At 39.9% G+C, this 16177-nt stretch overlaps 1 protein-coding gene across 1 annotated transcript; it reads right to left on the bottom strand.

Moving 5' to 3' along the window:
- Positions 1-1864: 1864 nt before the first annotated feature.
- LOC308408258 (serine protease 27-like) lies at positions 1865-16176 on the bottom strand (the record flags this gene model as incomplete). The annotated part of the gene is made up of 6 exons (XM_080900436.1): positions 1865-2200; positions 2487-2635; positions 3471-3733; positions 4169-4331; positions 15898-15966; positions 16047-16176. The coding sequence occupies 6 exons, from the start codon at positions 16174-16176 to the stop codon at positions 1865-1867; spliced, it is 1110 nt and encodes a 369-aa protein (XP_080756562.1).
- Between the last annotated feature and the right edge of the window lies 1 nt (position 16177).

Raw genomic sequence — 16177 nt, 5'->3', positions numbered from 1 at the left:
CATACCTTTGACGTTGGGTGATGAACTCTGTATTCCTCGTCTACACGTAAACGCAAAAAATTAGTTTTAAAAAATCTCAGTTTTCGGTGATTCGAAACGCCGTTTACGTGTGGACAAAACGGCTGCGTTTTCAAAAGTACCCGTGTAGGTGTGAACAGAGCGTAAAAGAGTTAGTAGTTTGCAAGGTTATTATTGTTAACGAAAACTAACGAAATAACGAAAACTAGATGTGAAAAAACATTTTCGTTAACGGAAATAAAAAATTAAAAAAAAGGAAAACTAACTAAAACTGTAATGAGTGTTCACAAAACTAACTAAAAGTAACTGAATTTATAGCAAAAACATGTTTAGTTTTCATTGATGTGTGCGTGTCATACAATAGTCAAGGGTGAAAATGAAGTTTAGTTTACAGATTTTTTTCTTGCTGTCTAATTATGCCAGCAGGTGGCAGTACGTTAGTCGAGTCGTCTGTGTTGCTGCTCCGTCCACATGCAGAATCATGTCAGGAAAAGTCGGGAGAAAGCGCCAGAGTCCAGTTTGGGATTACTTTGAATATGACTGTGTTTTGGATAAAGCAAGTGTCTTGTAGTGGAAAGAGACAAATTATGAGGGACATTTCTAAAGGGAAAAAAATCCCACAAACCTCAAAGTGCACTTGAAAAGCTCACACAAGAAGGCTAACCTAGCTTACCTTGAGAAGGTAAGGGAGCACACTCAACTCTCATCCCCAGAAACAGAAGCTAACCCCAGACAAGGCAGCCTGATGCATCCCGAGACAACAGGACTGGGACATCTACATAACTGTGTGAGTCAATTGCCTTCAAAAAGTTTATCAATTCACTTGAACCAAAATTACGAACACCCGGTGCTGCAAGAGTTAATAGTCTCATTGGGGCCAAGATATACATTTTATAGTTGCCTGGTATCAGTGGTTGTTCATCTGCCTTTATTTATTTATTTTTTATTTATTTATTTATTTATTTAAAGAACCCATAGGTGGGAATGTGAGTTGTCTGTCTCTGCGTGTTAGCCCTGCGACAGACAGGTGACCTGTCCAGGGTGCAGGGTATGGTAGCTGGAATAGCAACATACCCAAGGATAAGCAGAAGAGAATGACTGATATGATGAAACTGGGATTTTGTTACACTTAATTATTGCAAACACAACTAAAACTATAACTGAAACTAATCAAAACTAAACTGAAACTAAGGATTTTCAAAAAATAAAAACTAAACTAAACTAGCAAACAATTGGTAAAAACTAAAACCTGGTAGTTTATTTTCTTACTACCTGTAATTTATTCCAGATTACTTGTATTTGTTTAATTGTTTACTAAATGTTTGAGGTGTGAAAGAAACCGCAATGGAGCAAAATGTGGGTGTGTGTGGTTGGAGGATGTGTTTGTGCGTGCGAGAAGGGTGGGAGCGCGCGAACATTTTTCTTGTAAAACAAAGGGGAGCCTAGCAAAAAAAGTTTGGGAGCCACTGCTTTAATCATTAAAATGTCTTAAATGATTAAAATGAAGTAAGACAAAGTAAAGCAATTCACCATATTTTAGACAGTAGAGATAAGTAAACATGTTACATTTTCAGATAAAAAGTTATTCTGTGTTATAATGTCTAATATGCTCACTGACTCAACTTTTTTTTAGTATTTCCCATTACTTTCATACCTAGTGCTTCATTTATAAAAATTTTAGATTGTGTATTCTCAAATACTCAAATCCTAAATTGGGTAAGTTGAAACTGAAGCGCCCCCATAAATCTATTGGAATAAAAAGTGTAGCCTTCACCTCTAGGTTATAAAGTTTCATAAAGAAAAATTATTTCAAGCTTCAATGCTGAACTTGAGTAAATGTGATGAGTTAAATTCCATCACTTCCAACAAACACTTGGAGCAACACAACAAGAACACAGAGAGAGGTGAAGTGAGTGAAGTGGATCAGGTTTTCACCACTGTCAAACACACTGTCATCTATCGGACAAGTGAAGTCTAAATCACTATCAGTGCCTGGCGAGGTGAAGGTAACAAAGCCTGGTGATTTGCCGGTGATGGTGTCGCTGATCCATTTCTGGTACTGGGACACACGAGTGTAGATCCCAGGTCTCATAGGCTCAGCACAGCCATAACCAAAGCTCACAACTCCACTTTGGACCCAGACTGATTCTTTCTTTGTCATAAGTGGTCCCCCGGAGTCTCCCTGTAAAAAGAAATTGATAAAAGTTAAGACAGATAGGCGTCCTGTAGAGGTCCTGACTTGTCTCAGTAAGATCAATCCTGGTGAAGTATGGATCGTGTCAACATGAAACAGATTATTTGCATGTCTGAGTAAGAGGCCATGGTGCAGTAATGTAACAAGTAGTGTAACAAATGATTTCTACATGAATTAATGAAGTAACATGATGCATTACTTCCTTAAAAAGTAACTAGCAGCATTTGTTTTATTAACATCCCACTCTATCTTGTAAACAAACAGTGGGTGTTACCTGACATGAATCCTTCCCTCCAGCTTTTAACCCAGCACAGATCATGTTCTCTGTGATCTCACTGAAGTCTTGATAGTAGCATTTGCACTCGTTGCTTCCCACTATTGGTACATTCACCTCCTGCAGGATGTTGGAAAGTGAACCATCACCTAATTGGAAAAAATTCAAATGCAAGAGCTTTTATTAAAGAAGCCAGCACCATCTTCTTCTCCCTCCACTGTGGATCATCTGCCTCAGTCTCATGCTATTCTTAGCATTCTTTCCTGCTATGTCCTCCTCTACACCCATGAAGCTCTTTTGTGGTCTTGCTCTTTTCTCTCCTGCATGGCAGCTCCATATATTCAATACCCTTTGTCCACCATGTTCCCTCTTGTGCACCTCTTCTCCACTGTATAAACCATATGTCTAACTATGTCTCCAAACCGCTCAACCTGAGCTGTCCCTCTGATGGTCTCATGAATGAAAATCGAAACATCTTTAGCTCAGTATGTCTATGAAGGTTCTCAGTCATCCAGGTCATCATAGTCTAAGGAACGTGGAGACAAGCGTCTGGACTTCTTTAAGTTGCTTGAAGAGGTTTCACCTCTCATTCGAGAAGCTTCTTCAGTTCTAAGGTCAAATGATTGAGAGTCCCAGATTTAAGCCTTGTGGGAGTAACCCCTCAAGAGTGTCCCCCCTTGGCTCATGTGATTAGATAGAGGATCATTAGGGGGTCCATTGTCCCTCTTGGGGGGACACTGCCACAGGACTTAAATTTGGGACTCTAGAACTGAAGAAGCTTTTCGGATGAGAGTTGAAACGTCTTCAAGCCACTTAAAGGAGTCCAGATGCTTTTCTTTACAAGCTCCTTAGACATCTTTAGCTCAGCTTCATGTCTTCTTGTTAGAGCCACCATCTCCAAACTGTACATCATACTATTCACTATTCTTTTTGAACCTTGATAAAGTAAGTAAAGTAAAATAAACTAAATTTTTTGTAACTTACTTGCCGTACTACCAAAACCAGTGACCCAGCTGCTGGTCCCACTGTAGAAAGTGCTGTTTTCAGAGGCTAAACAGATGGGTTGAATGTAGTCTGTGAAATTCACTGGAGCCGACAGCTTCAGGAGGCATATGTCGTTCTCAATTGTTAAAGGGTTGTAGTTGGGATGGCAAACAATGTTTTCAAGTGTCTGTGTCACCTCATTTGGGTTTAAACCTGACTGGCTGTGGCGACCCAGATGGACCTTTGTGAAGGAGAGTTCAAGTCTTGACAAAACGGAAAAAACGGAAAAAAAAATATAGTTATTTTCATAGCATCTTATGTTGACCATTATAACAGTCACCATAGTAACAAATGCAGTAATATATATATATATATATATTCCAGTTGATGGAAAGTTTCTCATCTGGCTGTGATTTAATGTGCTATTTATATAGAGTCAAATCAAAGCAACAGCAACAGTTTCTTCAAGGCCTTTTATTCATGTTAGTATTAGCCATCAGTCATTAGAACCAAAAAAATAGCTTAAAAAAAGGGACCACATGATAACCAGACAAGTGCAAAATTATCCATTTTCTTACAAATCACAAGTCTAAAAAAACCCCCAGAACTTTTTGAAGTCAGGAAACAGTGCTAACTCCTGCAACACCATGCAGGAACATTATTATTACTAAAAATGGAAACTTACAATGGTGACTTACAATGAAATGCAGTGAGCGGCCGTCAACACCCACTGGTCGGTGATGAGGGACCCTCCACAGGAAAAACTGCCAAAAATGGATAAAGCTGCCTGCCAGGGCCAACTTCCTGGGGGTGCATCTTGACCTCCTACAATTCTGCTATGTTTTGCAGTCATGCCGCATGCTGATAAATAAAAATGGATGCAAGTTAAATGGTGAGTACGCTGATAAGCCACAATAAAAACCACTTACTGGTAAAGCAAAGAGCATTCCTTATTGTTTTAGGCGTAATGTTTGGCAATTTATCTGTCATGTTGTTTTTGATTGTGTCTGCCTGCAAGCGCCTTTACTAAGAAAGATGCAAAGATTCTTAAAACATGCTGATTGTACAACAAACTCCACTGACTGTAAGTCAACTTTCAAACCTCCCCAGACTGCAGCTTTTTATTCAGTTTGGTGCTGATATTTGTGAAGATTCTTGTTTTTTTGCAAACAGGGCTTAATAAATACTATATTTTAGGTAGACTTCCTGCAGTATTCTTCAGATTTTCAGAGAGAGCCAGTTGTAATTTAAAATGCAATACAATATGCAACATTTTATTGGTGGTGTAAAAATGATCATGTCTTAACTCATGTAGTAGGGTTAGACAAATATATTTGCTCTGTTTGGTAACTTCAATCAAAGCTGTGACTTGGTCAGTATATTACGGATATTCGGTCCTCTCCAAATTAAAAATTTCAAAGTCAAATCTCAACAACAGTTGCCTCAGGTTGCTTTGTATTGTAAGGATAAAGACCCTACAGTAACAGGAAGAAACCTCCGACAGAACCAGGCTAGGGGAAGGACGGCCATATGCCACGAGTGGGTGAGAGTGAGGGGAGGGAGACATGACAAGACATTCAATCCTAAAATATGTTGGCATCGTATCCTGTCCTTGCTGTAAAACCAATATGTTTAGTCATTGTTTATAGTTTCATAACTTTGGCATTTAATATTTAACTTAACAAAACGTCTATCCAAGGGTGTAGACTGTAGGATTAATGTCAAATGAAAAAGACTCCGAGCACTCCTTTGTTGCTGAAACAAATGGGAGGAGTATCGTCTATTGTCTGCAGCTGAGAGGAGGAAATAATCATGTTGAAACCTGAAGCTTGCAGAATGTGTAAAATTGTTCTTGGATGCTTACCAGGCTGCTGTGAATCAGCATCTGAAAATTGAAACAGCGATAACTAGTTAAAACAGTGTATTGCACATCACGATTTGCTTTTGTCAGCACGTGTCAGAGAGAGAGGAAACAAATATGTAAAAATTGAAATTGGACCTGCTCACAGAATTTTAGGAAAAGTGAGTGATTTAAAAACTAAAACTGTCCTTTCAGGAAATTTAAAAGTGTTTTTTCCAATAGCAAATTAAATATATTATATTATACTATATTATGTTATATTACATCTTATGATATTGCCCATGTAATTTAAAAATTCAATTTCTAATATCGTTTGTCTGCTAACAATTCAATTTTATTTATTTATTCAACAGCAATCAAATCAAAGATTTTGTCATTTGTACTTGTGCCAGTATCGTCTCTTCCCTTATAAACACTGGTTTTTATTAGGTTACTGAATTCAGCTCTGCCGAACACGTGCTAAACACATACTTGCCAGTTTATTGATGAATAAGTTGGAAATGTCTATATAAAATAACACAATGTGACTTTCCTGTCCTTACAGGGAATATGCCAAGTGAGCCCTTTAATAGTAACCTGGCAGAAAAAATGTGACTAATGTTTAATGTTTTGTATCTCTGTATTAATCTTTCGCTCTTCTATAGCCCATAAGAAAATAGTGTAGTACTGCAAATAAAATCAATTTCTCACCTTTGCACAAGAGAACGACGATCACAGAGAAACAGCACACAAACTGTTGGAGAGACATTGTTAAGTACACCGGTTTTAATTTGACTTCAAGTATTAAATATGGAAATCCTGGTGAGCTCCACCCACGAGATCATGCCTCCACACTTGTCCTTGCCCTCACTGACCACTGGTAGTGATGTGCGATACCAGTGATTTCCTTTTCGATCCGATACCAAGTAAAATTCAGGGTGGTATTGGCGATACCGATCCGATACCGATACTTTTTAACATTAAGTTTTTCTACATTGTATTTCAAATTTTAGCTTCAAATTGATTACAGAACATCAGACTACTTTTTTTTTTACTGTTTAATAATGCAGAATTATTATATACATATAAAAAAACCTGAAGTTGTGTGCTATTTGAACACATAATTTAACATGTCATTTAACGTTTATCTTGTCTGGACATGTCAACAAAAACATTCAACATAATTTAACATGTCATTTAACGTTTATCTTGTCTGGACATGTCAACAAAAACATTCAACATAATTTAACATGTCATTTAACGTTTATCTTGTCTGGACATGTCAATAAAGACATTCAACATAATTTAACATGTCATTTAACGTTTATCTTGTCTGGACATGTCAACAAAAATATTCAACACAATTTAACATGTCATTTAACGTTTATCTTGTCTGGACATGTCAATAAAGACATTCAACATAATTTAACATGTCATTTAACGTTTAACTTGTCTGGACATGTCATCAAAAACATTTGACAGTAACACTTTCCCTTATTCACAGGTTTTTGTTTAGGAACAACAGCATATTTACAGTTTTCCCTCTAAGTCTGCTCCGTTTTTTGCTCACAACCTCTCCTGCTTTTGAAAAGATTCTCTCTGCAGGTACAGAAGAAGCAACAATTCCTAGGTATCTCACTACAAGTCTGCTTAGGGATGGGAAGGTTTGTTCATGTTCTTGCCACCAAACCAATGGATTCTTATCTCGGGGAATCAGTTTTTCCTCTGAGTACCGGCGTATTTCAATGAGTACATCACTGGAAGCTGACCGGTGATGTTGGCTTGACACAACCTGCATGTCAAAATCTGTCCATATCCCTCCTTTTGTTGCAGCTGGACCTGCGGGTGGAGGACTCGGGATAGACCCTGAAGTAGAAGGCCCTGAGGCAGAGCTAACAATAGGCGTTGAGCTTACAGTTAGAGTGGGAGCAGACTGTCCTGTCTGATAGACTTCTTGCATTTCAGTGTGGAGACGTTTCTTTAATACTTCAACATTGTCTTTGTCACGAAAACCAAGGTGTTTAAACCTAACATCCAGAAATGTACTTGCAGCTAGACAGTGAATGCTCTCAATACCCCTGAATCTGCGCTGGCATTGCTGTGCCAGCTGTGTGGCAAGGGAGCTGCCCTGATGTTCACAGGCTGCTACAGCCCTGTGAATGAGTGACACAAGTGGAATCACTTTGGAGACTGAAACATGTTTTTCAGATGAAACTTCCTGTGTTACTTCTTCAAACGGCCGTAGTACAACAACTGTTTCCTTGATCAGGGATAATTCTCCCGCATTTAAGCATAGTTGATTCTTCCCTAAAAGGCAGAGGGCTGTGGTCACGGCTTCATTTTGCTCACAGAGCCGCTCCAACATGTAAAAGACAGAGTTCCAGCGGGTATCTACTGACTGAATTAGCTTGTGCTCTGCCACTTTCAACTGTTGCTGAATATCCTTAAGCTTCTCAGTAGCCTTTGTGCTGTGGTGAAAAAAGGACACAATCGCACGGCATTTTTCCAGCACCTGCACCACTTCTGGGACAGCTTTTACACTGTCCTTTACAACTAAATTCAGTGTGTGCGCAAAACATGGAAAATGCCTCCATCCAGCTTTGTGCACTGCAGCAACCATATTTGCACCATTGTCTGTGACAACTGCAACCACCTTCTCAGTTATGCCCCATTCTTCTGTGATTTGCTTAAGTGCTGAGCTGATATTATCTGCTGTATGCTGCCCATGGAAAGAGTGGGTTTCCAGGACAAATTCTCTCATTTGCCAGTTTTCAATGAGATGGCATGTTACAGTCAAATATGCCTCTGTGGACACTGAGGTCCACATATCAGTGGTGAGAACAACACTGGAAGCATTTTGCAAAGATGCTCTTACTTTGTCTTTACATTCATCAAACAAATTTACAAGATGAGTCTCAGTCAGTGATTTTCTTCCTGGGAGTTTATATTTTGAGTCAAGAGCGCTCACAAATCCCTGGAAACCCTGGTCCTCCACTATGGACAGAGGCTGGAGGTCCTTCACAATCATCTCTACAAGGCATCTTGTGAGTGTTGCTGCTCTTGGGGAATCATCTACAAAGAAAAGAAAATACAAAGGGCAAAACAAAAGATGGGGTATACTGCACTGAATGTTTAATCTTTTTAGAGTCATGTATGCAGTCTGTTAAAATAGCCTAAGGGGAAAGGAATTGATAGTTTACATATACTTGCTGTTTTACATAGAATGCTGTGTGAATGAAATTGTCAGTATAATACATAATTAAAGGAATAAATAAGTTTGTCAATACCTGCATTTTAAAATATTCAAATAACTCAGCCAAAAAAATTAAACTGAGTGAAAATAATAATAAAGCTAATAGATAATAATAGTATCTATAAAACGTTTCTCTTATCTATGAAATAATCTTCAACTGAATTTTTATGTTTTAAAGATTACAATGCCTGTTTTACTGCAAGTACTCTGTATATTTTAATGCGACCTAGCCTGTGTACCCAGCATTTTCCTCCTCTGTACCTGGATAGTGCCTGCCTGCAGCACTAAAGGACTCCGCGAGAGACGTCTGTCTCGCCCTAGCAGCACCTGTCCCTCTCCTCTCCTCCTCTTCGGTTCGCCTCAACATGACCTGATCATATTCTGTGTTATGATTAATTCTGAGGTGTTTTACGAGGTTAGTGGTGTTGCCACAACACCTCACTGTCTTGCCACATACATCACAAACCGCGTCTTGGCTGTTTGTGGAGGTAAAATATGTCCACACATGACTTCGCTTGCGTTCGGCCATTGTTTTGAGTGCGCAAGTGCGCACGCCAAGGGGCTGCGAGACATTTATACAGCCGTATTTCGCACATGACTAAGAAAGGCGGAAGAGGAAGTAGTTCCTTCAAATGTAGATAATCCGAATGTTATAGTTTCTATCCACTGTGTTCCTGTTGATGATAAACTAGATATTTACCCTAAATTACTAAAATATCGATATTTTAATGGGAGAATCGATTCTAGAACATAAATGACTGGTATCGGAGGAATCGATATTTCAGGATCGATCCGCACATCACTAACCACTGGACCTACATAAGCAACAAAAGACAAGGAACCAGGTCAAACAAGTTGGGCTTGGTGCTGTTGTGGAAGTTTCCATTTAATAAAGCCTGCAGACAAACGGTGAGTGGAAGCTAACCTCCTTTAATCAAAAAAGAACAAAAATCCAAGCTTGGTGAGAGGAGCCATTGCGGGAAGAATGACTAGCAGAGTCTCTCCTGAACCCAGCAAAGTCCTGAGTTTAAATGCCTTCTACAGAAACAAAAAGCAGTACAGTGCTGTTTTCACACATTTAGTCCTCCCCCAAAGAAAAGTTCACACACTCTTGTTACCTCTCACAGTGTTGAAGAGACAAAAGACTCTTCCTGTGGGAGATCAGATAAAATCACCCAGCTGTTTAAAGGCATGAATAAGGTGTGAGACATTGAGACATGCTAAAACCCAGTGGCACCAAAGCATTATACAATAAATAACAATGCGTTTACATGAGAACAAAGTTCATATTCAAAAGATGAATGGATGAGTGAACATGAATGAAATAATTACCCAGATTATTTTCCTGAGAAACACTTCCTTCAACCAGCAGGTGTGAATATGAGACCGTATCTATGTCATGACATGGAAAATCTATGGAGATAAAACATTAACTAAACTATAAAACCAAGGTAATGTTTTAATTATGACATCATTCAATACTTTGATTATTTTTAGGTATGATTATTTCATTTTCATTTTCTCATTTGAAAAGCTGCATATTGTAGATACATGCTCAATAAAGTGAACTACCGTATTTCCCGGACTACAAAGCGCACCTGAATATTAGCCGCACAAGCTAAAATCAGGGGAAAATCCTGTTTTGTACATACATTAGCCGCACCTGACTAAAAGCCGCAGGTGTTTCAATGTTGACTTATCATATGTAAGAGAATATGCACAAAGGGAATTGTCAGGAAAGAGATGGCTGTTTGGAGACACATCCCTTTTATTAATATTTTGAAAAACAAGTTATGGGTACATATTTGCATAACTTTTTAGGTATATGTACAAGTAGCGGTAATTACAAGTACGTATGTACCGTGCTTCATAAATGGATAACAAATGTAGTACATAAAAATAACCTACAGCACACCAGAAAAATAGATTCAGACTACCTTTTAGGCTCAGGTGCAGTGACACGGCTTTAACAAGAAGAAAAGTCAAGTCATTCACCACCATCTTCCTGCGCACTAAAACCACCAAAGTCCTCTTCTCCAGTGTCGGATACGAACAGGCTCAGGGTGGCTTCGTCATCCACTCTCCGCTTCTCTCCTTCGTTGTCACTTTCAAAACCAAAGAAATCCTCGTTGTCAGTGTCAGAGTCGAACACCTTCAGAAGGGCCGTGGCGGTGTCCTCCTCTCCATCATGCAGCAGTCCAGCCCTTCAAAATCCGTTGGTGATCGTGGATGTTTTCACACTTTTCCACGCTGTCAGATTCCACCGGTGGAGTTGAGCATAACTTGCTTTTCGCAAGTTTATGGCCGCTCATCATCCACGCCTCCTGCTGAAGGTGTAGCGCTACTTTGAAGTTTGTTTTTCGCGCTACTTGTACGGCACTATGTTGCCTGGCGGATGGACATGTGACCAACATACTACTCTTGAACCCCAATACTGTGTGTCTGATCACATGCCCTTCCGCCAGGCAACGTAGTGCCGTACAACAGCGGAACAAACAAAACAAATCGTCTTACGATATGACAAAAATCATTTACAATCCATAGAAAAGCCGCACCTGACTAAAAGCCGCAGGGTTCAAAGCTTGTGCAAAAATTAGCGGTTTATAGCGCGACAATTACGGTATTTCTTCTGTCAAAAGGAAGGACTTACTGTAACATACGACTGTTGTTATGACGTGTTTTTTCAGGACTTAAGAAATGGGCTTGGATTTAGTCTAAATATTTGATGTTACATTATATAACCACTTTGATGCAAACTAATTTGTCTATTCTTGTGTGATGTCATGAATAGAATTTCTGAGAAAAATAATCTCGAATGCATTGCCATTCTGCAAAAGGAAAAACAAATAATATGATGTATGTTTGAAATGTTACACCCATTTAAAGAGTAGATGTATTGAGGCTTCATTCGTCCACAGCTGGCCCTGAACAGAATGTAATGTCTGTGAAGGTTCTCAGTCATCCAGGTTATCGTAGTCAAAGGAGCTTGCAAAGAAAAGCGTCTGGACTTCTTTAAGTTGCTTGAAGATGTTTCACCTCTCATCCGAGAAGCTTCTTCAGTTCTAAGGTCAAATGATGGGGAGTCCCAGATTTAAACCTAGTGGGAGTATCCCACTCACATCCTGGGCCATCTGACCTCAGGAATTTGCATGATAAGGTGGGGCCAGGTTTCACAATGAGCGCACCCGAAACCCTGGCTGATTGGCACCCACACCCAGTTTCACACCTTGGCTCAGGCGATTAGGGGATCATCAGGGGGTCCTTTTGTCCCTCTGTGGGGGGATACTCCCACTAGGTTTATAGGGCTTTGGAGCGTGATGTCACGGGGGTGGGCGTGGAAAGGATTTTGGCCCGATCCGCCATTTTGGGGGTCTAGCGCAAGTGAAAAGGGAGCGAAGGCACACACAACAGCCATGGTTCGTATTTGCTGTGTGGTCGGCTGCAATGTTCGATCACACGACCGGCAAGAGAATAAGGTTGAAAATGGTTTATCTTTTCATTCTTTCCAAACCTGGAAGCAACATGAGGCAGCTCGTGTATTGATGTTACCAAACGAAGGCGTCCAGCCTGGATAGCAGCTGTGAGAAGAGCTGACGTGCAGTTCTCTTCCATCTCCAAATATCTGTTGGTGCTCCAGACATTTTCATTCCGGTAAGTTCTAAATATGTTCATATCACTCTTTATAGCCTATTAGTATTATTTTCTATGCGCTCTGAGCTCATAGCAAATTAGAACAAACATCCTACTGAGTGATTTTGCAGAACTACCTTCTATCTATAGAGATGCTAATTATTTGGCATTATTGCAGCAAACCAGCCTATGAAATAGATGAAACACATCGTGACTGAGTTCCAGCGCTACACAAGGGACCTGCTTCAAACACACCACCATGCCAATCAGATTACTTCTTCCATGTGAGGGTGAAGAGGTGACCCTTCTGGATAAGATGGTGAAGGTTTGCTGCGTTTGGTGAACAGTGTGATAATAAAACCAGGGAAAAATGAAACCTGCTCCTGTTAAATGTTCTTAAGTCTTGTGCTGTTAAAATTGCTGTATTTTTTCAAAAGATACAGTAAATAAAGTAATGTTAGTAGTGGGTGATGTCATGTAAACACTCATGATTTTATGTAAACATTTTGTCATTTGTAAACTATAAATGACATGGATTCTACATTGTAACTGATGTGATGTTCTATAAGGTGGTTTTAATAAAAAAAGAGGCAAAAATTAGTTTGTTTCTTTATTCAACTTTTGAGCAGTGGTACTCAGTATATATTCAGTAAATGCAAATTATTTACACGGCAGTGTACTACAGGCATAAATGTAGACCCCTAGATAAAACATTATGGGTCATTCCCACAACCCACAGCTTTACTGTGTTCCAGCAAAGTATCCAATAGCAGTGACAACTCCTCCAAAGTAGCAGGTGGGATTTTTCTGTTTTGAGGACGGCTCCTTTTCCCTGTCACTACAGATGGTCTGTTTATGTTTTGATCAAGAGCCTTTTTTTGGGCAGCTGAAGAGGAGAAGTCTATCTTATGGCCAACCTCTGGCTGTATCTTGGTCATATTACCCAGCAAAACCCAGTATGCAGGTTCATCTGTAACAGTCCTTGTGCCACGGATCAACACTGTTGCTTCTACATTAAACAGAAGAGCAGTGACGTGGGTGCAGGTCTCTGCGACTCCGGCCTTACAGGTGCAGTGGGCGGCTTCAACCTTCCCTGTGATGCTCACAGTGACCCATGGCTGCAATGCTGGTTCATTCAGTCTTTGAGAGTGCAGGACCTGAAACACACACAGACAACGTTCATTTAAAGACAAGAACTATGAGCCAAGGCCGACAAATGTGTTTTATCTACTTTATCATAAATGTAACAAAGTGTTTAGAAAGTTAGCACATACATGTAATTTTTCATTTCTTTATGTGTCCATCTATAGAACGCTGCATGTTATATTCTAAATCTGCCTGCAGAAAATGAACCTAAAGTATGTAATGCAAGGATGTCATCACTTTAGAGATGGAGAAAGCATAAAGTGACAATTATGAATCCCTTAATATGATAAGGAGATTCTGCAGGTCATTGATCAATATATAAAATTAAAATAAACTGTATTTTTAGTGACACAAGATACAAACATGGAAGCAAGATGTTTAATTAGGATTATTTATAATAAACATTAATAAATTACTGCAATTTCTTTAACCATAAAGAATAACAGTCCTTCAGGAGAATGTCACAACAATGCACTGAACTCACTATGTTATCCACCTAACAGCCTCCACATGTTCTCACTGTAATTTCCCCTCATGAATGAATTTATGCTGCACTAATCTGAATGTTTGCAGGGAAATCAAACGCATTTCACTCGCAGTAGGCTACTTGAGCTGACTTACCTTTGTTTGAATGACGACTTGTACGCGCTGATTCCACAAATAAGGTACGAAAATATGTCAGGCTACATCAATAGCGGTTGGTCTTCAGGGTTTCTACTCCACGGCCGTATTTCATACGGGTCCACATTTCCAATGCACGCTATTTTCTGCAAGTACCGCTGCTTCGCCTCTGAATGAAATCGGTCTCTATACAGTTCATTCTCTTTTGAGCTGCTTTTAAGCATCTTTCTTGTAGTCGTCGTTCCAACACAGTGTGTTTGGTTTGATTCGTAGACCCCGAAAATGGCGCTGCGCTCCCATAATGCATTGCGGCGTGACGTCAACTCCAAAGCCCTATATCTGGGACTCTCCACCATTTGACCTTAGAACTGAAGAAGCTTCTCAGATGAGAGGTGAAATGTCTTCAAGCAACTTAAATAAGTCCAGACGCTTTTCTTTGCAGGTAGGAGCAGTGGTTGAGATTGATGTGGGGCAGGTGAAGAATAAGTCATAGTCAAAGCCCGGGGAGGTGTAGGTAACAGCCTGGTGGTGTTCCGGTCACGGTGGCACTGATCCAGTTTTGGTACTGGGACACACGAGCGTAGACTCCTGTTCTACTAGGTAGGGTGCAGCCATCACCAAAACTCAGAACTCCACTCTGGATCTAGATACCTATATTATTTTTTGTCACAAGTGGTACCCCCGAGTATTCCTGTAAAAAATGTGTAAGTTCTTAAAACAGACTTAGATCTGTTGAACATCTCATGGAACTTAATTTCTACTAAATGCATAAAATGGTTCTGGAGCTGTTCGTGTTAACCGTCAATCAGACACACATAACTTGTACTGATTAGTTATAGTATCATCCAACACTCTCACCTTCACATGATTAAATCGTTTTTAGTCACTGACAGAGTATCACAAAACTTGAAATAAATCTAAGTGAAATGATGTATGAATAAATGAACTTGAACAAATAAAGGCCTCATTTTCACTCGTGCTCAGTGTGGACTCGACTCTACTCAGTTTTGGTCATTTTGTCGTACAGTTGATTGTGCATTGGGTCATTATAGCAATGGGGCCAAAAGTCCAGTGACATCATTTGTATACATCACGGCCAAAAAACAACCAAAACACAACAATGGAGTATGGGAAGCTCATCTTGCAACTGGAAGGTTGGCAGTTTGATCCTCTGCTCTGTTTGTCTCGGTCATTGTGCCCTTGGGCAAGAGACTTCACCTATCGCCTACTGGTGTTGGCCAGAGAGGCCGATGGCGCGATATGGTAGCCTCGCTTCTGCCAGTCAGCCTGCTGTGGCTACAACTGTAGCTGCTTCCACCAGTGTGTGAATGAATAGTGGAATTGTAAAGCGCTTTGAGGGTCTCGAAAAGCGCAATATAAATGCAATCCATTATTATTATTATTATTGTTATTATTACCACTACTTTGAGGCGATGGTATACCTGCTGCTCAGTCTATGGCATTTTGTCAGACTCAGGGACCATGGCACTGGTTTCTGTTTAGCTTTTTCTCTTTCTCTTTCAAAAACGGCGGTTTTCATTACTGTTAAGGAGTCCCTCTCATGACTCATCGACCTACACCACTGACTGGCCTATCAGTGACATGCAGTCTGTTGACATCACATTTACGTATCGATTTCCCCCGCTTGGAATACTGGCTGAGTAGGTACAAAAAAAGTACCTGGCACCAGGTACTACCACCTAATGAAAACCCTGAAAACTGAGCTGAGTCAAGTAACTGCTAATGGAAAAGGGCTATAATGTTAATAATCATAAACACTACAGAAAAACAGTGAGTGGTTGAAAGCTGATACTCAATGCAGTCAATTAGGCTTTACATTACAAATAAGCACAAAGTGGTAGTCACCTGACATGAATCCTTTTTCAATCCAGCACAGATCAGGTTATCTGTTATTGCAACCAAGTTTTGTAAGTCACAATTGCACTCATTGTTTCCCACTATTGGTACATTCACCTCCTGCAGAGTCTCTGGGGTGGAACCACCACCTAATTGAGAAATTTTAAAAGAAAGAGCATTTTTACATGTATCACTAATATAAAAGAAAAATATATATTTTATAAATTACTTGATAGGTCACCAAAGCCAGTGACCCAGCTGCTGGTGCCATTGTAGAAAGTGCTGCCTGCTGAGGCTAAGCAGACTGGCTGAATGTAGTCTGTGAAATTCACAGGAGTCGACACCTGCAGGAGGCACATG

The sequence above is a fragment of the Rhamphochromis sp. 'chilingali' genome (genome assembly GCF_963969265.1).
Source record: "Rhamphochromis sp. 'chilingali' genome assembly, chromosome: 1".
Classification (NCBI taxonomy): domain Eukaryota; kingdom Metazoa; phylum Chordata; class Actinopteri; order Cichliformes; family Cichlidae; genus Rhamphochromis; species Rhamphochromis sp. 'chilingali'.
This window is presented reverse-complemented; position numbering and strand designations above follow the sequence as displayed.